Consider the following 26,852-nt stretch of genomic DNA (forward strand, 5'->3'; position numbering starts at 1 on the left):
CACAATAAATATTTGCTGTATATACCTGAAAAGAAATTTAAGAGTAGTTAAATTTTGACTGTGTGGATCACAATAAACTGTGGAAAATTCTGAAAGAGATGAGAATACCAGGCCACCTGACCTGCCCCTTGAGAAACCTGAATGCAGGTCAGGAAGCAACAGTTAGAACTTGACATGGAACAACAGACTGGTTCCAAAAAGGAAAAGGAGTACGTCAAGGTTGTATATTGTCACCCTGCTTATTTAACTTATACGCAGAGTACATCATGAGAAATGCTGAGCTGAATGAAGCACAAGCTGGAATCAAGATTGCCGGGAGAAATATCAATAACCTCAGATATGCAGATGACACCACCCTTATGGCAGAAAGTGAAGAAGAACTAAAGAGCCTCTTGATGAAAGTAAAAGAGAAGAATGAAAAAGTTGGCTTAAAACTCAGTGTTCAGAAAATTTAAGCTCATGGCATCGGGTCCCATCACTTCATGGCAAATAGATGGGGAAACAGTGGAAACAGTGTCAGACTTTATTTTGGGGGACTCCAAAATCACTGCAGATGGTGACTGCAGCCATGAAATTGAAAGATGCATATTCCTTGGAAGGAAAGTTATGCCCAATCTAGATAGCATATAAAAAAGCAGAGACATTGCTTTGCCAGCAAGGGTCTGTCTAGTCAAGAGTATGGTTTTTCCAGGAATCATGTACAGATGTGAGAGTTGGACTATAAAGAAATCTGAGTGCTGAAGAATTGATGCTTTTGAACTGTGGTGTTGGAGAAGACTCTTGAGAGTCCCTTGGACTGCAAGGAGATCCAACCAGTCCATCCTAAAGGAGATCAGTCCTGAGTGTTCATTGGAAGGACTGATGCTGAAGCTGAAACTCCAATAGTTTGGCTACCTGATGTGAAGAGCTGACTCATTTGAAAAGACCTTGACGCTGGGAAAGGTTGAGGACAGGAGGAGAAGAGATTGAGATGATTGGATGGCATCACCAACTCAATGGACATGAATTTGCGTGAACTCTGGGAGTTGGTGACGGACAGGGAGGCCTGGCATACTGCAGTCTATGGGGTCGCAGAGTCAGATACAACTGAGTGACTGAACGGAACTGAAAATAGACGTAACATCCAACTGCACATGGGTCTCAGTGATTACAGTTTAGCTTAGGCTTGCAAACATAATTTAATAGTACCACATATCATCCTGTATATAAAACAGAAAATCATTACTGTCACATTTCTATACAAAATATACTGTATTCCTGAGGAAATTCATTTCAGAAACTTCTAGGAAACTGATTAAGTTTCTTCTTTGCATCTAGAAGGCTCAGGAGTATATTTGTGGTTCTTCTCTAACAAGTGTAGAGGGCCTTATGCTAAGCACTTGCTATTCACTTTAAACCTGACTTCATCATCTTTCCATGCCCTCATTTTCCTTTGGCCTTTCAGAGCAATATTCTTGTTTGAATGTGAAAAAACTAGAATTTGAACATTTTTTATTGCATTTTTCAGTCAATGTGTCCTTGAAAAAAATCTTTATTTGTATAAAAAATAAAAATATATAGCATTTGTTACTTTTACTTATATAATATTAATATTATTAACATGAGCCATAATGTATAACAATGATCACTAGATATTATTTGTGAATTATATTGAATTTTAAAACTATCTCTTCTTTTACTGAGTTTATATTTTAAGCTAACGACATTTTTTGAAAAGTTAATACAGATTCACAGAATCAATGTTATTTTTACATAAGTTTGTGATGTGACTTTCAAAACATTCTGAATATTGGAAGAATGAATTGTATATAATTAATGATAAGTATACTCTTCTACTAAAGGACTTGGTTCCACATTAATGCTATTACTGGCAACATTTAGGATTTAGGTCTTGTATTATATATGATATTAGGATGAGAACTTTTTCCTGATCTTTTAAAATGTATTTCCTATACATCCTTATTAAACTAAAAAGCATAGAAAGGTGAAATGTATAAATTATCACAGGATCATGCAGCCATCTATGAGTTTTATTATATTCAAGATAATCCAGCCAACTAAACTTATCATAGACAACATTTCACAAAACATTTGGAAAAGGTCATTCCAATCCCAAAGAAAGGCAATGCCAAACAATGCTCAAACTACTGCACAATTGCACTCATCTCACACGATAGTAGAGTAATGCTCAAAATTCTCCAAGCCAGGCTTCAGCAATACGTGAACCATGAACTTCCAGATGTTCAAGCTGGTTTTACAAAAGGCAGAGGAACCAGAGATCAAATTGCCAACATCCGGTGGATCATGGAAAAAGCAAGAGAGTTCCAGAAAAATATCTACTTTGCTTTATTGACTATGCCAAAGCCTTTGACTGTGTGGATCACAATAAACTGGAAAATTCTGAAAGAGATGGGAATACCAGACCACCTAACCTGCCTCTTGAGAAACCTGTGTGCAGGTCAGGAAGCAACAGTTAGAACTGGACATGGAACAACAGACTGGTTTCAAAGAGGAAAGGGAGTATGCCAAGGCTGTATACTGTCACCCTGCTTATTTAACTTATACACAGAGTACATCATGAGACATGCTGGGCTGGATGAAGCACAAGCTGGAACCAAGATTGCCAGGAGAAATATCAATAACCTCAGATATGCAGATGATACCACCCTTATGGCAAAAAGTCAAGAAGAACTAAAGAGCCTCTTGATGAAAGTGAAAGAGGAGAGTGAAAAAGTTGGCTTAAAGCTCAACATTCAGAACACTAAGTCATGGCATCTGGTCCCATCACTTCATGGCAAAAAGATGGGGAAACAGTGGTTGACTATTTTGGGGGGCTCCAAAATCACTGCAGATGGTACCTGCAGCCATGAAATTAAGATGCTTACTCCTTGGAATGAAAGTTGTGACCAACCTAGACAGCATATTCAAAAGCAGAGGCATTAGTTTGTCAACAAAGGTCTGTCTAGTCAAGGCTATGGTTTTTCCAGTAATCATGTATGGATGTGAGAGTTGGACTATAAAGAAAGCTGAGCGCCGAAGAATGGATGATTTTGAACTGTGGTGTTGGAGAAGACTCTTGAGAGTTCCTTGGACTGCAAGGAGATCCAACCAGTCCATCCTAAAGGTGATCAGTCCTGGGTGTTCATTGGAAGAACTGATGTTGAAGCTGAAACTCCAGTACTTTGGCCACCTGATGCAAAGAGCTGACTCATTTGAAAAGACACTGATTTTCGAAAAGCTTGAGAGGAGGAGGAGGAGGGGACCACAGAGGATGAGATGGTTGGATGGCATCACCGACTCAGTGGACTCAATGGGTTTGGGTAGACTCAGTGGGTTTGGGTAGACTCCAGGAGTTGGTGATGGACAGGGAGACTTGGCGTGCTGCGGTTCATGGGTTCTCAAAGAGTCATACACGACTGAGCGACTGAACTGGAACTGAAACAAAACATATAAGTCAAATCAATGTACTATACACCTTAAATTCATGCAGTGCTGTATATAAATTATATTTTAGTAAAACAGAAAAATTACCTTTAAATGTGATTGAAAATTGAAAGGATTTATTTAATAGAATAATATTTCCTAATTACTAATAATCAAATGATATACATTTACCCTAAATTGAAATGACTTTTTGGATTTGATATATTTTGCTTATGGAATATTAATTCAAATGAAAATGACAATTTAAGCACTTAACATCCTTAAAGGATTGTTCATTAATTCTGAAAACTTTAGAGTATTAGAATTTAAAATATAGAGTAATATCTTAGTTAACAATTTAGGGTGCCTTATTCAACCTTAAATGTAAATTTCTGATTTGGGAAATTAAGTATTTAACACACTCAGTGTTAATGTTCTCAATATTGTGGTTACATAAGAGTGTCCTTTTCTTTGTGAAATAGAAGTGATGTGACAAGTTATTCTCAACTAATTTGAAAAGAAGAAAGTGTGTTCACACACATACATATACACACACACACACAGATATAGATGGGGACAGGGTTAGGGAATGAAAGAGAGAATGATGAAAATGTATCAGAGTTAACCATTGGGAAACCTGACTGATGGCATAGTTTTTACTATTGCAACCTTTGTGTAACTTTGGAATTACTGAAAAATAAAAAAGTTTTTAAAAAAGGAATTTAATAGTCAGTAGAAAAATAATTTCTGCTGGTAATTTAAATTTTACTAATTATATATGGTTTTGAATTTCTTAAAACTAAAGTCTCAAATATTAATAATATATGAGTATATGTACTGTTTATAGGTTCAAAAATTTTTCAGCAGTGTTTATTAAGCATCTAATATGTAAAAGGGTTAAGCAAAGCTTTTAGGATACAGTGATAAAAGCAGGAACTTTACTCTCATGTAGAATGTAGAACAACATTAGTATGAACAAATAAAATAGTTGTGCTTCAATGCCAAGAATATTTTGATGACTGAAGTACAAAATTTGTGTTAGAAGGAAATTGTTTCCTAGTACTTTATATTGTTAAATGACTTCTTTAGAAAAACTTGGCAGAGTGTGATTTATTTCTTTTAGAGGGAAAATTAGCTTAAGATATTCAGAAAGATTCAGAATTAGGCTTACACATATATTTATTTTATTTTATATACATGTGATATAACCAGAAAGCAATTGCATTCTATGTAAAGGGATCAGAGTATGTTTGATTAAAACTGTGGCTTTAAGGGTAATTTATATTTTCATTAAAACTTTAAATATATTTTATCAGTGAGTGAATAAACAATGCATTTTAATGAATTATGCTAAAATTTTAATATGAAAATTATAGACATAAGAAACATATAGTCATTAACATCACTTGCTATAAGCCCAAATTGCTATTTCTAACCAATTGCAAGCAGCACTACATCTATTTTGCAGATTGCAAATAGTACCCACTGTGGTCTTTCATAGTTTAAAAAGGAAATTTTTCTTTTTTTTACATTTTCCAGCCTATCAGTTGCAAAGCTGTCCTGATCCACGCCCATTTAGAAATGGTTTTGTAATCGGCAATGATTTTACTGTGGGTCAAACCATTTCATTTGAATGTTTCCCTGGATATACACTGATTGGAAATTCAGCCCTCACTTGCCTTCATGGAGTGAGTCGTAACTGGAATCATCCACTTCCAAGGTGTGAAGGTATGCTTCCAACTTGAAGCTATCTTTTAGGTGATATAATCTGTGTTTAATAATTCTTGTTTTGGTACTCTTTTTCTGTTTGTTTTCCTCTTCAAATGTCATGCTAAATATAGAGTCTTCCTTTCAATTAAAGAATTATAGTTAGCAAAGACCTTAAAACTCCATAATAAAGAACTAATTTTGTCATTCTTGAGTCAGGAGTCCTAACCGTCTCTATTGGATGCTGAAGTAAAGTTGGTTAACATTTTAGAGCTTCTCCTATGTGATGTCTTTGTGATTGCATGTGTGTTTGTTTACTCATCATTTTTTAATGAAACAGTAGCCCACGTACTGCTACTGAATTTGGGCTCATTTCTTCTAAAATAAATGAATAAAAGTGCCTCGATCCTCTTATAAGTCCTTATATTTCTACGTGATATAAGACAAAGTTGAACAGTATATATATATATAGATAAAATATTTGAAAAAAGTGAATACAATGTAGTTTACTAATCTAGTGATAGTGAAAAACAATGTAGAATACCTCATGCTGAAAAATAAATAAACATTCACTCTGTTTGGTTCATGGTTTCCAGCTTTATTTTATATACCTTAACTGAGGTAGAAACATAACACAGATGTCTTTTATACTGTCTAAGAGGTACGAAATGATTGCATCTTTTTGTAATCAATTTACTATGATTCTATTTAAGCATATTGTATCTTTTCTGTAGCTCTTTGTGGAGGGAATATAACTGCAATGAATGGAACCATTTACTCTCCTGGGTATCCAGATGAATATCCAAACTTTCAAGACTGTTTTTGGCTTGTAAAAGTACCCCCTGGGAATGGAATCTACATCAACTTTACTGTCCTACAAACAGAACCAATCTATGATTTCATCACTGTATGGTAAGCCAACACCTCTGTTATTGATTGATTCAACTGTGTATAACAGTGAAATAGGATAGGAGTAAAATATATCATGGTCCTCTGTACAGATTGCCATCTTATGCTTGAACTGGTGTGAATAACTGAAGGTGACAGTGTGTTTTGCAGAATAAGACAAATAAGAAAGATTTCAGTTTGTTTGCCCATGAAGTAGCTAAACACATAGAACAAAAACTTTATGGGTAAAGATCAAATTTGTTATTAAAATAATGTGCAAAACTTGGGAATTAAATCAGAGTAAGTTTATGGTAAGAAAGTTCTGTATTTCAAAACCAGTGAAATTTAAAAGGCTATATTCCAATAAATTGCTTAATTCAGCTACTGAATTTCTGTCATAATAATTCATCATATTATTTTGTATTATTATCCTGTTAATTGAAATATCTCTAAACTATAAAGAAGACATATGAATTAATTTTTTACAGTTTGCTAATTGAATTACTGTAGGGACTTCTAAAATTCTTTCCAAATTTAACAGTGTATGATTCTCAAGATTATTTTGAAGAAAATAAAAGGAGGGAAAACCTCCAGCATTTGGGAGGAGCTGGGGTATGACCAGGAAGTCAAGGCAATTTAATTAATTACAGCTAATATGGGTACATTTCATTTAGGTGAAAATGTGATCTATTTCTCACTTTACATCTTTAAGTATTTTAGCATCCAAATAAACATACACCAATATGACTTGGCACGTGCTGATTGTTTCATCTACTGCATCTTTATATCTCATATGTAATACTTTCATTAAACTTTGTGTGAAACTTTCCCAAAACATCAATCTCATTCTCCCTTCCCCCTCCCTGCCCTGTCTCTCCCCTGTAGGGATGGACCAGACCAAAACTCACCACAGATTGGACAGTTCAGTGGCAATACTGCTTTGGAATCAGTCTACAGCACTTCAAATCAGATTCTAATCAAATTCCACAGTGATTTCACAACAAGTGGCTTTTTTGTGCTCAGTTATCACGGTTGGTATCATCTAGGAATTTGTTTGATTTGGCAATGTTTGAAATTGTCATGGAAAAATTGAGTATAATATATATTTAGCCAGTGATTGAAAAGGTATTAAAATTTGACAGTTTTTTTTTTAATCACTTCAAATACTTTTACTTGCAAACAATGACCTCTTCTAAGCATTTAGGGACATTAAAATGTGAGCAAATGAAAATAACAAATAAATCAGTCAGTAATTATCCCAGTAGAAAATAATCATTTCTTGCAAAGAAATCAGTAAAAGAGAACCAGCTGTTCATATTTTATTACATGTAATTTTGAAGCATCAATAGATTTTTTTTTCAATACAAAATGTTTATTCAACCTGCTGTGAGTCTTTCTAAAATTAGCATCCAATAACTTCATGCTTTGGATCATATCACTCATTCATTTATACTCTCTTGTTTCACAACTATATCTATTCTAGAATCTTACAGTTTTAAATGACTATTCCAGATCATTAACTTCATAGTTTTTATTCCTGCAACATAATTTATGAAGAATTGCAATTTCACTTCTTTGTATGGAATTATTCTGGGTTCTGTCTTCATAATATTCACTTTCTTGAAAGAGCATTCAGATGGTTTCAGAGGTTTTAAAATTTATTTTTATGTTAAATTTTTTTATATTATATATATGAAAACATTTACTTTTATATTTAGTGAAATATGAAACCATAGTGACTATATTCTTTCATCTATTATGACCATAGTTTCATAAACTCATTCTGTTTCATATGACTTTGTCAAACCAGTTCCATGATCATTTCACAAGATCAAGATGCTACTAAATTAAATTTTCAAAAATTATATTAGTATTTCCAAGGTGAACATGTACCTTGTACATTACATTAACAAACAGCTTAATGTTTTCTTCTTTTTTTAACACAAAGTAAGAAAATCTTTGATAGCCAAAGATTATATTATGTGAAAAATATGATGTCAAATATGGTTATGAACAAAAACACTTAAAGTACATGCAGTATAGAAAACAGACCAGAAAATATTTGATTTCCTTAACCTCAGCACTTATCAATCAGTAGATAATGCTCAATTTGTGCTTCTGTAGTGGCCAGAGCTGCATGTATACTCCAGCATAGCGAATTAGAAAATGGGGAGATGAGTTAGAAAACTATGAATTAGGCTGTTTACTTTTTTAGTAACTCATTAGCCTTTTTCAGTAATTCATTAGCCTTTTTCAGTAATTCATTAGCCTTTTTCAGTAAATTGTTCATTGGTGCTAGCAGTATGTAGGTACAGTCTAAAGCAGCAACAATAGCTTTAATACTTTGAAAGATAATTGTAGTTTGAGAACCAAAAGCTAATGATTTCTAAGTTCAAAAGATGAATTCATTGCTGAAATGTATTCTGTACATTTTCTCTCTTCATGATTCCCTACATAAATATTTATTAGTCTCCATCTTGCCTGAATAAAGAAAGGACAGTTCATTCAGTTCAATTCAGCGGCTCAATCATGTCCAACTCTTTGCAACCCATGGACTGTGACATGCCTGGATACCTTGTCCGTCACCAACTCACGGAGCTTGCTCAGTCATGTCCATCAAGTTGGTGATGCCTTCCAACTGTCTCATCCTGTTGTCTTCTTCTCCTCCTGCTTTCAATCTTTCCCAGCATGAGGGACTTTTCTAATGAGTCAGTTCTCAGCATCATGTGACCAAAGTGTTGGAGCATCACTTTCAGCATCAGTCCTTCCAACAAATATTCAGGACTGATTTCCTTTAAGATTGACTTACTTGATCTCCTTGCAGTCCAAGGGGATCTCAAGAGCCTTCTCCAACACCATAGTTCAAAAGCATCAATTATTCAGCACTCAGCTTTCTTTACAATTCAACTCTCACAGCCATACATAACTACTGGAAAAACCATAGCTTTGAATATATGGACCTTTGTCAGCAAATAAAGCCTCTGCTTCTTAATATGCTGTCTAGGTTTGTCATAGCTTTTCTTGCAAGGAACAGGCATTGTGTAATTTCATCATCTGCAGTGATTTTAGAGCCCAAGAAAATAAAGTTTGTAACTGTTTCTGTTGTTTCCCCCATCTATTTTGCCATGAAGTGATGGGATCAGAAAGTGCTGCACTCAAAAGGCCAGCAAATTTGGAAAACTCAGCAGTGCCCACAGGACTGGAAAAAGTCAGTTTTCATTCCAATCATAAAGAAAGGCAGTGCCAAAGAAATTTCAAACTACTGCACAATTGCACTCATCTCACATTTTAGCAAATAATGCTGAAATTTCTCCAAGCAAGGCTTCAACAGTATGTGAACCAAGAACTTCCAGATGTTCAAGCTGGATTTAGAAAAAGCAGAGGACCAAAGATGAAATTACCAACATCCATTGGATCACAGAAAAAGCAGGAGAATTCCAGAAAAGCATCTGCTTCATTGACTATGCCAAAGCTTTTGATTGTGTGGATCAGAGCAAACTATGGAAAATACTTAAAGAGACTGTACCAGACCATCTTTCCTACCTGGAAAATCTGTATGCAGGTCAAGAACCAACAGTTAGAACAGGACATGGAAAAACAGACTGGTTCCAAATAGGGAAAGGAGTATGTCAAGGCTGTACATTGTCACCCTGCTTATTTAATTTATATGCATAAAACATTATGCAAAATGCCAGGCTGGATGAGGCACAAACTGGAATCAAGATTGCTGGGAGAAATATCAATAACCTCAGATATTCAGATAACACCACTCTTATGGCAGAAAGCGAAGAGGAACTAAAGAGCCTCTTGATAAAAGTGAAAGAAGACAGTGGAAAAAGCTGGCTTAAAACTCAACATTCAAAAAAAAAGAAGATCATGGCATCTGGTTGCATCACTTCATGGCAAATAGATGGGGAAATAATGGAGACAGTGACAGACTTTATTTTCTTGGGGTCGAAAATCACTGCAGATGGTGACTGCAGCCATGATTATAAGATGCTTGCTCCATGGAAGAAAAGCCATGACCAACCTATGCAGCATATGAAGAAGCAGAGACATTACTTTGCCGACAAAAGTCCATGTAGGAAAAGCTATGGTTTTTCCAGTAGTCATGTATGGATGTGAGAGTTGGACCATAAAGAAAGCTGTGTGCCAAAGATTTGATACTTTTGAACTATGGTGTTGGAGAAGACTCTTAAAAGTCTCTTGGGCTTCAAGGAGATCCAACCAGTCCATCCTAAAGGAAATCAGTCCTGAATATCTACTGTAAATACTGATGCTGAAGCTGATGCCCAGTACTTTGACCACCGATGCAAAGAGCTGACTCATTAGAAAAGACCCTGATGCAGGGAAACGATGAAGGCAGGAAGAGAAGGGGATGACAGAAGATGAGATGGTTGGATGGCATCACTGACTCGATGGTCTTGAGTTTGAGCATGCTCCGGGAGTTGGTGATGTACAGGGGATCCTGGTGTGCTTCCATCCATGGGGTCACAAAAACCCAACTGAGTGACTGTACTGAAGTGAACTGATGGGACCAGATGCCATGATCTTGGTTTTTTGAATGTTGAGTTTTAAGTCACTTTTTCACTCTGTTTTTCAGCTTCATCAAGAGGCTTTTTAGTACTTCATTGCTTTCTACCATAAGGGTGGTGTCATCTGCATATATCTGAGAAGGCAACGGCACCCCACTCCAGTACTCTTGCCTGGAAAATCCCGTGGACGGAGGAGCCTGATAGGCTGCAGTCCGCTAAGAGACGGACATGACTGAGCAACTTCACTTTCACTTTCACTTTCATGCACTGGAGAAGGAAATGGCAACCCACTCCAGTGTTCTTGCCTGGAGAGTCCCAGGGATGGGGGAGCCTGGTGGGCTGCCGTCTATGGGGTCGCACAGAGTCAGACACAACTGACACAACTTAGCAGCAGCAGCAGCAGTATCTGCATATATGAGGTTATTGATATTTCTCTCGGCAATCTTGTTTCCAGTTTGTGCTTCATCCAGCTCAGTATTCACATGATGCACTCCGCGTGAAGTGAAGTGAAATGAAAGTAGCTCAGTCATGTCCCACTCTATGGGACCCCATGGATTGTACAGTCCATGGAATTCTCCAGGCCAGAATACTGGAGTGGGTAGCCTTTCCCTTCTCCAGGGGATCTTCCCAACCCAGGGATCAAGTCAAGGTCTCTCCCGCATTACAGGTGGATTCTTTACCAGCTGAGCCACAAGAGAAGCCAGGAATACTGGAGTGGGTAGTCTATCCCTTCTCTACTCTATCTTCTGGACCCAGAAATCAAATCGGAGTATTTGGCATTGCAGGCAGATTCTTTCCAACTATCAGGGAAATAAGTTAAATAAGCAGGGTGGCAGTATTTAGCCTTGACATACTCCTTTCCCAATTTGGAACCAGTCCATTGTTCCATGTGCAGTTCTAACTGTTACTTCCCAACCTGCATACAGATTTCTCAGAAAGCAGGTAAGGTGGTCTAGTATTTCCATCTCTTTAATAATTTTTCAAAATTTTTGTTATCCACACAGTCAAAGGCTTTGGCATAGTCGATGAAGCAGAAACAGATGTTTTTCTGGAACTCTCTTGCTTTTTCTATCATCCAGCAGATGTTGATAATTTGATCTCTGCTTCCTCTGCCTTTTCTAAATCCAGATTGAATATCTAGAAGTTGTCAGTTCACATACTTTTGAAGCATCGCTTGGAGGATTTTCAGCATTACTTTACTAGCATGTGAGATGAGTACAATTGTGCAGTAGTTTGAACATTCTTTGACATTTCCTTTCTTTGGGACTGGAATGAAAACTGACCTTTTCCAGTCCTGTGGCCACTGCTGAGTTTTCCTATTTTGCTGGCATAATGAGTGCAGCACTTATCAGCATCATCTTTTAGGATTTGAAATAGCTCAACTGGAATTCCGTCACCTCCACTAGCTTTGTTCATAGTGATGCTCCCTGAGGGCCACTTGACTTCATACTGCATGATGTCTGGCTCCTGGTGAGTGATCACACCATCGTGGTTATCTGCATCATATGATCTTTTTGGTATAGTTCGTTCATATATTCTTGCCTCCTCTTCTTAATAGCTTCTGCTTCTGTTAGGTCCATACCATTTCTGTCCTTGATTGTGCCCCTCTTTGCATGAAATGTTTTTTTAGTATCTAATTTTCCTGAAGCGATCTCTAGACTTTCCCATTCTATTGTTTTCCTCTATTTCCTTGCATTGATCATGTAGAAAGGCTTTCTTATCTCTTCTTACTATTCTTTGGAATTCTGCATTCAGATGGATACATTTTTCCTTTTCCTCTTTGTCTTTTGCTTCTTTTCTTTTCTCAGCTATTTATAAGGTCTTCTCAGACAACTATTTTGCTTTTTTGCCTTTCTTTTTCTTCAAAATGGTTTTGATCACTGTATGAACCTCCATCCAGTTCTTCAGGCACACTGTCTGTCAAATCTAATCCCTTGAATGTATTTTTCACTTCCACTGTATAATTGTAAGGGATTTTATTTAAGTCATATGTAAATGATCTGTTCGTAGATGGACTCTAAATATCCATAAAATAATCTTTAGGAAGTATAAAATTCTTATACAAATTAGGAAATATTTCAAAGGGGAAATATCGTCAGAGAAAAGGATGTGTGTGGGGGTGTGTGTGTGTGTGTTTGAAAATGTGAAAATCCTTACATAGAAAAATGCAAGAATAACAGTATAATATAAACACATATAAAATATGAATATGTATTTACATTGACATTTATGTGAATACATAAACATATTTTCTCATTCCAGACCATGTTCCACATGATTTTAATAACTAGGTTCTGAGTCATATATATTAAAAATATAATTAGTTTAAGCATAAGGAAGTTCAAGTATTTGTTTAAGGCTTTGTTTTCAGTTAACTCTGGATTAGTTACCCTTTGGTTTCCACTTTCTTAACCTATACAACACAGTATAGTTGCAGAAAAGATTAGCGAGCTATTGTATATATAGAAATTACTCCAATTACTGGCATATCTTAGGTTGACCCTTATGAAATTATTGGTCAAAAATACTGAATATCAAGAATTTTATATAGCTCAACCCACATAAGTGCTTTTATTATTACTATCATCAACTTTGCATTACAGAGATGAAATAATTAGAGACAATGAATAGTACATGGTTAGCATAGTGCCCAGCAGAATATATGTTCAGTAAATATTCCTTTCCTTACCATATCTTATCTTACATTTTAGATTTTCTAATAGAGTATTTATGTTTATTTACATTTATACTTTAAATTGTATACTAAGGCCCAATTGCCAGAGCTTAGAAGATCCTAACATTTGAATCGTCTTTGGGAATTTTACCCAAACCTTAAAATAACAATGAATTTGGAAAGGTAGACAGGGTCTTGTTAAAAATTGACAGGTGCCTTACATTATATCAGCCCTAGCAGGATAATTTTCCTAAGGTACTGCTTTTCTTTGACTCACTTTTTCAAGAATGCATGATGCCATAACTCGTTTAAACTTACCGTATAATCTGATCCATTGACTCTTACTCCATAGTGCCTACCCTGACTCCCATCAGATTCTTTCTCTCACTGCTTTCTGAGCTTCCATTCTTAAATAGTTTCTTACTCATAATTAGGTCTTTAATTCTTCCTATGTTAAGTGTAATTTCTCCTTTCCTTGATAATCCAAACTCATAAGGATCACTACCATCTCTTCTATGATTCCACTTATTCTTTTACCAAACTTTTAAGAACTTATAGTATGCTATACTGTTTTATATAGCTACTATATGCTTGTGAGTTTAATAATAAAGAGTGCTTTTTTGAGGACACAAATCATACTTAAGCTTCTTAGTCCTTATATTTTTTATTGAATAAATAATTATATTTAATTATCCTACAGTGGTATGTGTTCAGATTCTTTTTAAAAAGTTGTCTTATTGAATTTATTTGAGCTGCATTAATGAGATTTTTTACAAAGGTTGTTTTACAGTTACATACATGTGTGTTCATCCTTTTTCACAAAAATTAAAAAAAAAGACGCCTGTTATCAAATTAGTATTGATACAGTTAGTACAATTTAATACAATCTAAAATATAATATTCATACTTGAGGCTCATGTTTAGTAGCTGTGTGTGTGTGCATACTCATTTGTGTCTCTTTGTGACCCCATGGACTCTAGCCTATCAAGCTCCTCTGTTCATGGAATTTTCCAAGCAATAAAATTGGAGTGGATTGCCATTTCCTACTCCAGGCAGTAGTTATAGCTGAGGGGAAAAATGAGCTCCCATAGTGTTTAAAAAAAAAAAAAAAACAACTGGTCAAGTCTTTGGTACATTTTCAGAAGTTAACCAGGAAGATAATTTACGATTTAACACTTATTTTAAGGTCTTTTAATATACCTAAGCTTAGAATGGTTTACTCTTCTACTCAGTTTTCTTTATATTCTCTTATTGATTTAATAACTCCTTCTGTTGTACCCTACCCTTTAAGTCAGAAGTGGGTTTTTTTAGGACTTGTGTATTTATTTTATAAATTTAACAGATCAGTATTTTCATGTATTTTCCTAAGGTCAGATTGATTATTTAGATTTTATTTATTAGCATATTTTAGTATGTCAGAAAGGAGAAAAAAAAATTTTTTTTCTGCTCTAACCAGACTTCCTTTATGAGATCTAGTCAGCCATATGTCTTCTTTAAAACACCTTCATAAAACCTTTCATGATCAAATATAACATTATAAAAAGCTTTGGAAAATGAAAATTCTATGCCGTGAAAAAAATAGGGCAGGCTTAAATGTTGAGGTGCTTTATCTCACATATCATATTTTTTCCTTCATTTGAGGAAAAGTGTTTCTCTCTTACTGTGTTGCTGTAGGGGTAATTCTTTAAAGTAAATCTTGATATCTGTCACAGAGTCAAGATGGGTTTGTCTTATAGTAAATAATAACAGTATTCCTAATCAATGACTTCCTGAAAGTAAATTACAAAAAAAAATCCTTTTCAACTGCATGTTTTTGCAGATACTGACTTTGTATTAATAGTCACTCTAATAGCAAAGGCTACCATTTACTGAAAACTTCATATGCCAGGCTCTATTCTAGATGCTTTCTATGATAATTTTTGTTATAACTCTGCAACATAAGTATTATTATTCCAATTTTAATCATTAAAGAACTGAAAGAAAGAAATTTGTAATGTATATAGAGCCAGAGAACTACTAAATAAACGGGCTGTCGGAAATTCAAAATAGGTCTGTCTTACTTTAAGGAATATTGTTGTTTAGTCTCTCAGTAATGTCCTAGTCTTTGCAACCCCATGGACTGTAGCCCACCAGACTCTTCTGTCCATGGGGATATCCTAGCAAGAATACTGGAGTGGCTTGCCCTCTTTTTAAATAATGACAACAATAACAGCAATAATAATAATAATAGCTAAACTATATTGAGTTCTTACTAAATGTCTTAGGCATTGTCTTAGGCAATGTCCTAAGCTGGTATTATCTCATGCATGGGTTTTATTTAATGTATGTGAACTATAATTTTTCTTTAAATATTTAGCAAAAGTGATTTTCATTTTTAGCAAGATAATAAGTCATCTCATTTTCTAGAAAATACCTCTTCTAATGACAACTTTGAACTTCTTAGTGCTTTTCTTCCCTGGGACCTATATTCTAACAAGAATATGTTGGTAGATTTGTCACAATTTAGTATGTTCCTCTTTATAGTTTTTAGAATGTGCTATGATCTGTCTGTGAAGAAAAAAGTCTTATTGAGGGTCCTGACTTATGCCAACCACTATAGTATAGCCAGAATATATATTTATTAAATTAAAACACAAAATATCATTTTATTGTTTAAATCTATTATCTAGGGTATCTCCTTTTTCAGTATCAGATATTCAGTTCAGTTCAGTTCAGTCGCCCAGTTGTGTCCGACTCTGCGACCCCATTAATTGTAGCACACCAGGCCTCCCTGTCCATCACCAACTCCCAGAGCTCACTTAAACTCACATCCATCTAGTTGGTGATGCCATCCAGCCATCTCATCCTCTGTGTCTCCTTCTCCTCCTGCCCTCAATCCCTCTCAGCATCAGTCTTTTCCAGTGAGTCAACTCTTTACATGAGGTGGCCAAAGTATTGGAGTTTCAGCTTTAGCATCAGTCCTTCCAAAGAACACCTAGGACTGATCTCCTTTAGAATGGACTGGTTGGATATTAGGGAACCTCAATTATTATAGAAGATTTTCCTAGTGAGGATAATACTATTCACTAGTATATACTATTTATTATTTTCCGTTATTGGTGTAGCTTCTGTGAAGGAACGGTTTGATATATTTGGTTGGCCAAGAAACTCATATGGTTTGTTTCTGTAACACTTATGGAAAATCCAGAGTGAATTTTTTTGCCAGCTGAATATACTGAACTTCAGATTGTTTTTCAGAAGTGTATTTGAAAGACCTGTAATATCTTTTAGGTCAACTTTTAAGGTTATTTTGCCTTTATAATGAATCCTTTATTTGGGGACAAGTATATTTAACTCCACAAAGTCTCATCCTAAAAGAGACTGCTGTAGATATAAGGACACATTTTATATAAAACATAAATCAACATTGCTTTGAACTGTGTGACCCCATTGCTTTGCACAATCTAAAGATCTGACTTCCTTTCATATTTCAATAGATAGATAGAGCACTGAGCTCATAAAGTGTTTCATTGTTTGATGTCCAGAGAGCATAGGGGATATACACATCATACAATTATATACATATCTAGATAGATAGATATAAAGCTAAAAAAAAAAAAACCAAACTGGTGAAACTGTAATGATGACATGATAATGCCATTTACTTAAATGCCATTTACTTAAATAGCTGCTTACTGATTAGTTAAATGACTGAAAGGCATGTCAAAATCACTTGGAATAGTTTGATATTTTGCTGTATGTGCACCCCCATTGATAAGATGGCATTTAAATTCTACAATATCTCAGTTCCCTCCAGCCGGAGTCAATCAGGAACACTTCTGTAGTTAAACCAGTTTGAATTCATAGGCTCACTGTAATGAGGGGGATAACACACTATGAAGAACTGTGGAGTTTCAGTGAGAGGCTTTTTATAGGATTTGGACTGTGTAAGATGATTCTGGAAAAGTTTAAAGAATCATGTGTTTCCTCTGGATTTGGTGCTGTCAGAAAATGGGAGCAGTTCTGTAATTGTGTATCTTAATCATTTTTTTTCACCTCACACTGTGATTGGCAGGGGGAGCAGCATTCTTTCACACTAGCTGAGATGTCGGAATCTTGGTCATATTGGTGTTTTCATTTTGTTTTGTGTTATTTGTATGTTCAGACATGATTATAGAAGGTCTTGTTTTCTGTTTTATTCCAACAAGGCCAGAGAGCTGTCATATCTGATGTTAGTTGTTACTGAATTTGTTTACAGTAAACAGTAGAAAATCATGGCCTTAAAAGTTACAGCCAGGCCAGCTCCAAGCCACAGCATACAGGGACTGTGCTTTGTTTTCTTTCCCTTCTTTTCTTTCTTCTCTTTTCAATATGTAGAAAGTTTAAAGTGATGGTTAAATAACTGAAACATGTTCCCTCATAGCCAAAAAACAAACCAAACTATTGTAGTGAACAGAAAAGGGAAATAGAGACTGACAAAGAACAAATTTAACAAATTGTCACCCCGATGTGCTCTGTTATCTACTAATATGCCAGGCAACTCACCCAGTGTAGAGAAGAGACCTTTGGCACATTACTTCTCAGACTGAAGTGGTCTCTACTAAAGTAGGATATTTTCAATTAGCTACTAGAATATGGGAAAGTCACTTCATGCAGAAGCTATTAGACTCTTGTAGATAGTTCAGGATATTTTCCCAAAATTTTGTTTACTATACTTCTGTTTTTCCATCTATAGGAAAATAGCAAGTAGCTTCTTTTTGATTCATTTCTAATGATCCATTCTCTGTCTCATCTCTAAATCTAGGACTGAACATTTTCTCTTGATTTCTCTGCCGTTATATAGGCAGAGAAACAAATTGATTGTAAAATATTAACAGATAAAAAAGAGATATTTGTAACTAATTAAGCACTGCTGAAACTTAACCTGTATGATTCATATTAACTGAATAGCAGACTTTTTCCAAAATGGAAAAAAATATATATATTATATTTTTTTCTCTTAGTTAGAACTCAGCATTTGTTTCAACACTCATAACTCTGCTTTCAAGTAGAGCTTCTTGAAGTTATTTTACATAACATTGCAAAAATTATATAACTGAGTATGTAATTATCAGTGCTATACCCCCTCCAAATCTTCCCCAAACAATGAGGTTATCAAACTTGAACTAATCTGGGTCACCACTGAAGTACACCAGTGGTTATAGATTGCTTAGAGTTTATAATGGAATGTCAAACATATTTTTTTCCTCTTTAAGAAATATTATATCCTTATTTGGCAGAAAGGTGTGTGCTTTTTTGGTTTAGAGAAGGAATGGCAATTTGCCAGTGTCCTGTTTTGTCTTTTTTTGAAGAAGCCTTTTATAGCTCAGTTGAACTGAAATAGATAAATGCAGCTTTCTTTTCTGGAATTGGGTTGGATGTTTGATTACAAAGAAAATAGGAAATTAAAAATAACCAAATACTTTGGCAGAATGAAACCTTAAAAGTGTGATTTTAAGAAGTAAATTTGTTGGACCAGTAACCACACATCTATACACAGTTGAATGAAAACAAAGTACTATTCAAACAATGGTCATCCTGAAAATATAATGAAATGTTGGATAGATGCCCTCTTGTAGTTGTTAAATAAGTCAATAGTGTCTTGAAGGGAATGACAAGTCAAATAAAGTGATTCATTTAAAAGAAAACACAGATTTAGATCAAATGTTTATTTTAAGTGTGTGAATATCTATATTATACAATTTTTTCATTAATAGTCATCACTTTGGAGCTGTTTTTAAATAAAACAATCCACAGAAAACATGGACTAAGATACTGCTTATGCTATTTATAACTTTGAAAACACAATTTGGAAGTTTCAGTTCTGCTCATAACTGGATATGTGTCCTTTTCTACCTTACTTCATTCCTCTAGGTCTCTTCCTCTCTCCATTCCTCCAAACATAAAGAGATTAAAATAGTTGATTTATAAGGTAATTTCTACCTCAAACAAGCTATGATTCTTATGTATACAATATTGGGTGTATTCATCCTAGACCCATTTATTTTCTTCCAAAGTAACTCAAAAATATACATTGAGGATAAGCTCTTGTCTGAATTTAATTAGTTATGAAGTGAAGTCGCTCAGTCGTGTCCGACTCTTTGCGACCCCATGGATTGTAGCCTACTATGCTCCTCCATCCATGGGGTTTTCCAGGCAAGAATACTGGAGTGGGTTGCCATTTCCTTCTCCAGAGGATCTTCCTGACCCAGGGATCGAACCCAGGTCCCCCATACTGTAGGCAGATACTTTACCATCTGAACCACCAGGGACTCCTTAATTATGAGTTAGCATTTATTGAATATGATTTCCAGAGCATTGTGCTAGCAGTTTTGACACTGGAGACATGTACAAAGTATTCTTACACATGACTATAAAATGAGATGTTGAACTCAAGGGCTTTATATTACAGTATAATGCACATCAATGTAAGACAAAGAACTCAGCGTTTTCAAAGTATATTCAATTTAAACTAGATAAAAAAGAAAATAGTTTGATGTGTTCTAGAAAAATCATGTGGGTACTAGCCCTTTGAATGCCATTGGGGTCATGTGTAAGTTCTTGTCAGGTTGAGATTATATGTGTTCAGGGCACAACTGCTATCACAGCAGCCGTGCTCATTTTAACTTTTGCCAAACAGGGAATGTTCTCGCTCTTTGAAATGATAGTATGTGTCAGGCACTGTTCTACATACTCTACAATATATTAACTCAATCTCAGTTTTACGTTTATTTTGTAGGTGTGAAAACTGAAGCACAGAGGCAATTTGCCTAGGTCATACAGCATGCAAGTAAGGGAGCCAATTTTGAACAGTCAGTCTGCTTCCAGAATAAATAGTAGATCAGGCTGCTTTGTACACAAAATATTACTCATCAGCACAGATTGAAGAATGTATGTTTTTCCGTGAGATTGATTGGTATGATAGAAACATCTTCAGAAAGATAAACAGAGCTTCAGTGTATAATTTCCCATTATTGTCTTCAGTTATTATACTTCTGATGTATCACATCTCAAATCTTATTATATCCTGCACCTACCAAGATTGTGTGCTTAAATTTGCTCATAGTTATTTTAGTAATTGCCACCACATCAAATGTCTTCTGCAGCTAAAAAGTGAAACTTAAGAAACACAGAAAGTATTAATATTTTACCAAATTTTCTTATTTATTTGTGGTCACCAAATATCTGAAAATCCAATCTGATGTAATAAGAGCTTACCTTTTTAGAGCACTTGCTATTTGCCAGGCACTGCTTCAAGGGCTTTGCAGCTATAATCATTTTGATCTTATACCAGTCTGTTGAGGTGGCATAAAATTAGTACCATTATCATTATTATTTTACAAATGAAGAAAAGTGAGTTATTGGCTAAGTAATTTGCCAGGACTTCCTAATTTGTCAGCATTAAAAACAGAATTTAAACCCAGAGAGTCTGGATCAAGTCCATATTCAGTATCCTAAGAATATATTGCTTATGTGTTTTTTACTCATTCACGATTCCTTCTTTCATTTGTCTAGCATTCAGTCACTCGGCTGAATGTATTTATCGAATATTGCCATATCGTGTATTGCATTATGCCCTGAGGAATTTGCAGTTAATAAGATGAACAGCGGGCCCTGCTCCCACGCTGTTTACATTCTAGAATATAAGAAAGCAGGAAAACAGACAGTTAACAAATTATTTTTACAGACCATGAAAATCACTGGAGGGAAAATAAGAGAGACGTGATACAGAGTAACTGCAAGATGTTAACTCCAGGTCACATGATCAGTGAAGCTGTCTCTATCTAGTCATCTGAGGACATATTTACAAAAGAAATAGGAAAATAGGTTTCAAGGAAGCAAAATATTTAAAAGTAAAATTATATAACATGGTTAGACATCACATTATCAAATGTTACATAATCAACTATTTCAGAGCTATGTTGATTAAGGAATAGAAGTGATTAGAGTTAAGGATTAGATTGTAGACAGGTTTAATCTTTCAAAGTTTCTTTTGAAAAACTGAAAGATGTGGTATAATTTTTTATAAGATGAGAATGGCATTGTAGATAAAACAAATCAGGGGTCCTTGAGTTTTAAATGGAAGAGAGGAGCTACCTTTATTTGCAAATAAAAAATATATATATACTGCTTAATAAGTGGGGCTGAAGTTAATTAAACTTAGAGACACTTGGAGATCATAATCAAGACTTTTAATTTAATGTCAAGTCTTTTGGGGATACTTGTGAGTTTTTTTTTCAGAAACAATTAACTATTGTTTGTTCAACAACCACAGCAAAATAGACTTTTTACTAGTCTCTGGGTATCCACATTTCTTCCCTTCCAATTGTGTTGATTTTCTACTGTAGCTGGAGTTTTGTTGTTGTTTTTTAATCTCTTTACTCTCAGACTTAAAATTCTTCATAAGCTTCCTATTGGCATCAGATTAAAATATATACTGAGCATGACCTCTGAGATGCCTGTTGGATTTAAACCCAGTTTTCCTCTCTTTCTCATACCTTCTCACCCTGGCCTTGGCCTTTGCTGATTTTATACTTACTGATTCCTCTGCTTGAGTTATTCTTCCCTGTGACATCTAACTCTCCAACACACATGAACTTGTATCTAGTTTCAATTAGTTAAATTCCAGTCTTTAATGAGATTATTTGATTAATATTTCACCAACAATTTGTACCTATAATGGTGAGATTGCATCTGTTTTAATATTGTGTTCCCCAAACAGATGTTATGGTATCTGGCACATAGTGGGCCCCCTCAATGGTATACATTTAATAAATTAACAGAATGAACTGTGCTGGACATTATAGGAAATATAAATATGTGCACAGTGGTCCCCACACAAGCTAAACATAGAATAAAAACTAACACATTAATGAATAAGGCTGCAACAACTCAAAAGAGTAGAACACTAAATGCTAAGTATTATGGTACAAATTTCCATACTCTCAAGGTTGTAAAAATAATTTAGAGTTGGAAGTTAACATGACAAATACAAGGGGCCTGGGAAAATTGGAGTGAGATATAACAGATGTCGGGATTGGTGAGAATTAAAATGATAAACTTGCTTTATGTAAGGTTATAATCTGTTGGCTATGAACAGCCACTCTAAACTGATAATAGGGAAATGACAGAACCAAAATGATTTTCCAGTCCATGTTGATTTGTCTGTAAAATGTGGGAGAAGTTGTGGCTTAATTTTCAAGCAGAATGTGATTCAACTTCTGCCTTAATGAACTAGACGACAATTTAGCCATTCTTACATTTAATTTGTTCTGCTTTGTTTTGTTTTTTTGCAGCATGAGTATATTTATGTTACCGAAAAATGAAACAAAGTTCTGTTCCCTAAGCTGAATGAATGAATTCCACAAACTCACAAACACTCACACAGGCAGAGTTTATTTTAAAGGATAGAGACACAAAGCTCTCAGCATAGACACAGAGAGGGTGAAGTGCTTGAAAAGGCAGGAATAGCAACACTGTATATCTTTATTAGAATTGATCAGTTCATGTTTGGTTGGCTAGGGACCTTATGTATGTAATTTCAGACCAATACGTTTAAATGTCACAATGTCCAGTTTGTCGTTTTTTATGGCTTTCTTATGGTTCCCAGTTTCTCAGTTTCTCCAGACATTAAGTCGCCATCCCTTGATCCTTTCTCAAGACCCCAGACCACTATTTAGGGACCAAATGTACATTTAAGAGCTAATGATCTACCTGGAGTTTTTCTCCTTGATAAACTGGACAGCAGTTAATGATGGTCTGGTCCTGGGTCTGAATGTTTTATGACCCTCCAAACTAGGGAGGCATTCCTCTGAATGCCTAGGACCTGGAGCAATGATTATGGCTTTAGGCTATTGGAACAAAATGTTTCTGTGAGTGAATGAGTTGAAATTAAAGGTGAAATTAGAAAAAGAACCAAGGTTCTAACCCTACACTTACTGCCCAATAATTTCTACCTCATTACCAAGTCCAGGCTTGCTCTGCTTGCCACAGTTCAGTTCAGTTCAGTCGCTCAGTCGTGTCCGACTCTTTGCGACCCCATGAATCGCAGCACGCCAGGCCTCCCTGTTCATCACCATATCCTGGAGTTCACTCAGACTCATGTGCATTGAGTCCGTGATGCCATCCAGCCATCTCATCCTCGGTCGTCCCTTTCTCCTCTTGCCCCCAATCCCTCCCAGCATCAGAGTCTTTTCCAGTGAGTCAACTCTTCACATGAGGTGGCCAAAGTACTGGAGCTTCAGCTTTAGCATCATTCCTTCCAAAGAAATCCCAGGGTTGATCTCCTTCAGAATGGACTGGTTGGATCTCCTTGCAGTCCAAGGGACTCTCAAGAGTCTTCTCCAACACCACAGTTCAAAAGCATCAATTCTTCGGCGCTCAGCCTTCTTTACAGTCCAACTCTCACATCCATACATGATCACAGGAAAAACCATAGCCTTGACTAGACAGACCTTTGTTGGCAAAGTAATGTCTCTGCTTTTGAATATGCTATCTAGGTTGGTCATAACTTTTCTTCCAAGTCAATAAACCGAGAGACTAAGTATTGAGGCAAGGAATCATGACTACTCAGGAAGCTGGAAGATTGAGAAGATGGCAGACTTGCCTCCAAAAAAACCTTCTTATAGGGTCTGGATACCAATTTTTTTGTATAGAACAGAGAGGGAGAGGAAGTAAGAAAGTAAAGTAAAAAGGATATTTATCTTGCAAACTAGGAGGGGATGTTTTATTTTTTCTTTTCTGTAGCCATTCACAAGTGGATGGGGTCAAATTGTTGCCCAGTGAACTGAACAAAACCACTTTTGTTTAAGTTCAGGCAGAGGGGTAGAGTCCCCGAGGCAGGACATTATGTATGATTATGATAACAAAAGCAATGAAAAGCAAAGGTCAAATTCTGAGAAACACATCCAGCATGGAGTCAAAATTGGCTCTTCCTTGTTACATTTACACATATCTTGATGTAGTAATTTGGTGATTAAATGAAATAACCCAGGTAAATCACCTTACAGAGTCCTTTGTATGCAGTGCATTCCTCATAAATACTGTCTTAATTTCCTTCCACTACTTCACCTGTGTGTAGGAAGGGTTACACCACAGAGACACAGAAGGCAAGAACACCCTGTAGGCCAGTTTATCAATATAGACATGTTAGTTTCCTAGGACTACAGTAACAAAATCCCACAAACTGGATGGCTTTACCAGCGGAAGACTTTTTTTTTTTTTCCCCATAGTTCTATAAGCAAAGGAATGTCAAAGATTTCTGGTTACCACTAGAAGCCTGAATAAGGAAAGGGAGGATCTTAACTAATAACCTTCAGAAAGAGAATGGTATGGAGAAGTACTGGAGTGGGTTGCCATTTCCTTCTCCAGGGGATCTTCCGGACCCAGGGATCGAACCCAGGTCTCCTGCATTCCAGGCAGACGCTTTAACCTCTGAGCCACCAGGGAAGCCCTGGGCCCACCTTAATTCAATATGACCTCAGTTTAACTCATATCTACAGCAATCCTATTTTCAAATAATATTCTACCGTTCCAGGAAATACATAAATTTGGCAGACATTTTTCAACTGATACAACAGGTACAGTAAAATGACAGAGGTCTTCCCTGAGATGTCAGCCTCAGGAATGGAAAGACACTGGGTGTGTTTTAAACTTTTTTAATGAACAAACTAGTAGTAATATGTGAAGATTGAAACCACAGTTGTTGGCAGCTATTTTTGACTTAATGTTTTAGAGTGTTTTGTCTTCAAGAGTCAAAAGAAAAACAAATGCAAAGTTGTTCCTTTTGTTATTCCCTTCACTTTTACAATATAAAGAAAATTATTAATACATAGTTCAATCCTGAAAAGCATCTCAGGCAGGAAATGTTCAGATTCCATTCTCTAGCACTCTGACCCACAATTGCCTCTATTTCATCCCCATTTAAAATTTTAGAGTCATCTTAGGGAAGACTATTTGTTACGAGACTCCTTCCTGAAGAAACCTATCTTTGTGTATTATTTAGCAAAATTTGTTGGAACATAAACAAAATAATAGGCACTAATTACTAAATTGTGAAAAAGACAGATGAACAGTCTCCTCCCTCTTATCTTAAAGCCTAGATGGAGTCTTCATCAATGAAAAAGTAAACTAATAAATGGAAAATAATAAATGTTAAAACAATTCATGATTGCATGTACCACAAAATAGACTTCTGTGATTAGAAAAAAAAAAAGAGTAAAGGGGAAGGGGAAGTGGGCAGTGAAGAGCTCAGAATGATCTCAGGTGGCCTCAGCTTGCTATTGTTGCAGAAACCAGTAATTGAGAAACTAAACCACACTCGGAGAGTTGGAGAACTCAGGTTTATTATGTTGGCAGGCCCAGAGGAGTTAACACTCCAAGCTCTGAGCCCCAAACAAAGGGGTTACAGAGTTTTTATAGACAGACTATAGTGGGCAACACTAGCTGCTAATAGGCTGGTTTAAATTAAGGGGTTTTGCGGGTGTGGGAACAGCAGTAAAGATTGGGAGGGGGTGACTGACCTTTACACAGATAGGCATGATTAAATAGGTTTGCAGGGGTTGGGCAATTGCAAAGAACTGCACAAGGGTGAGTGAGATAAGCTCAATACAATACCAGTTCCTAGTATTGTAAGTCCTCACTTTCTGAGACTTCATGACCTACGTGATCCAGGTCAGCTTGCAAGGAGCTACAACTTGCAACTGGAAGGGGCTTTGGGTTCCCGGTCAGAGACTGAGTGCACATTCTGGTGGTAGAAGTGTGAGATCCTAGCCACTAGTCCAGTGGTCAGTGACAAGGGCCCTGGCCCTTCAGCTTTGCAGAGAATTTCCACAAAGAAGGAAAGTAGTGAACTAAGTAAAGTATTTATTAAGAGGAAAAAGAGAACAGTAGACCTGAAGAGTAAATACTAAAGAGTACAGTGGATAGAAGCACACGGGCAGACTCAGAGGGAGAATCCCCAAGTCTCCCCCTGGTAGCAGTTTGAATTACTTTTTATGGTGTATTTCCTTTAGGCAGTCATTTTCATTTGGCCAATCACAGTCCATATTGGTATACCTCAGGATCTTCCATGTGAGCACATGCATCTCTTAGTCAAACTAGATTCTACAAAAGAGGCTTGTGGGTAGCCTGGCATTAGTTAGCATCAGTCCCCTTTGACCTCCAAGGAGCTTTTCTGTGCATGTGTGGTCAGGGAGACCTGACTTTGAAATAAGAAATATATATTCTGTGCAGGGCCCAACCTCCTCTCTTAATTGTCCTGCTATCTCCTCTTGGAGTTTTGGTCCATAGAGAATGAATCTCTGATTACCCTGGAGGGGCCCATCTGCCTCCTGCCTCAAGAAGATTAAATTCAGTTCAGTTGCTCAGTCGTGTCCGACTCTTTGCGACCCCATGGACTGCAGCAAACGCCAGGCATCCCTGTCCGTCACCAACTCCCGGAGTTTACTCAAACTCATGTCCACTGAGTCAGTGATGCCATCCAACCATCTCATCCTCTGTCGTCTCCTTCTCTTCCCACCTTCAATCTTTCCCAGGATCAGGGTTTTTTCAATGAGTCAGCTCTTCACATCAGGTGGCCAAAGTATTGGAGTTTCAGCTTCAACATC

At 36.1% G+C, this 26,852-nt stretch overlaps 1 protein-coding gene across 3 annotated transcripts in view; it reads left to right on the forward strand.

The window, feature by feature from the left end:
* Nucleotides 1–26,852, forward strand: part of LOC120878903 (CUB and sushi domain-containing protein 3-like) — a 1,427,768-nt gene that overhangs the window by 1,301,906 nt on the left and 99,010 nt on the right. For all 3 annotated transcript variants that reach the window (XM_040261811.1, XM_040261812.1, XM_040261813.1), the window contains 3 exons: nt 4,963–5,151; nt 5,865–6,042; nt 6,904–7,049. In XM_040261811.1, the coding sequence (XP_040117745.1) occupies nt 4,963–5,151; nt 5,865–6,042; nt 6,904–7,049 (513 nt within the window). The remainder of the gene's footprint in view (nt 1–4,962; nt 5,152–5,864; nt 6,043–6,903; nt 7,050–26,852) is intronic.

The sequence above is a fragment of the Oryx dammah genome, unplaced genomic scaffold (assembly GCF_014754425.2).
Source record: "Oryx dammah isolate SB20612 unplaced genomic scaffold, SCBI_Odam_1.1 HiC_scaffold_19, whole genome shotgun sequence".
Classification (NCBI taxonomy): domain Eukaryota; kingdom Metazoa; phylum Chordata; class Mammalia; order Artiodactyla; family Bovidae; genus Oryx; species Oryx dammah.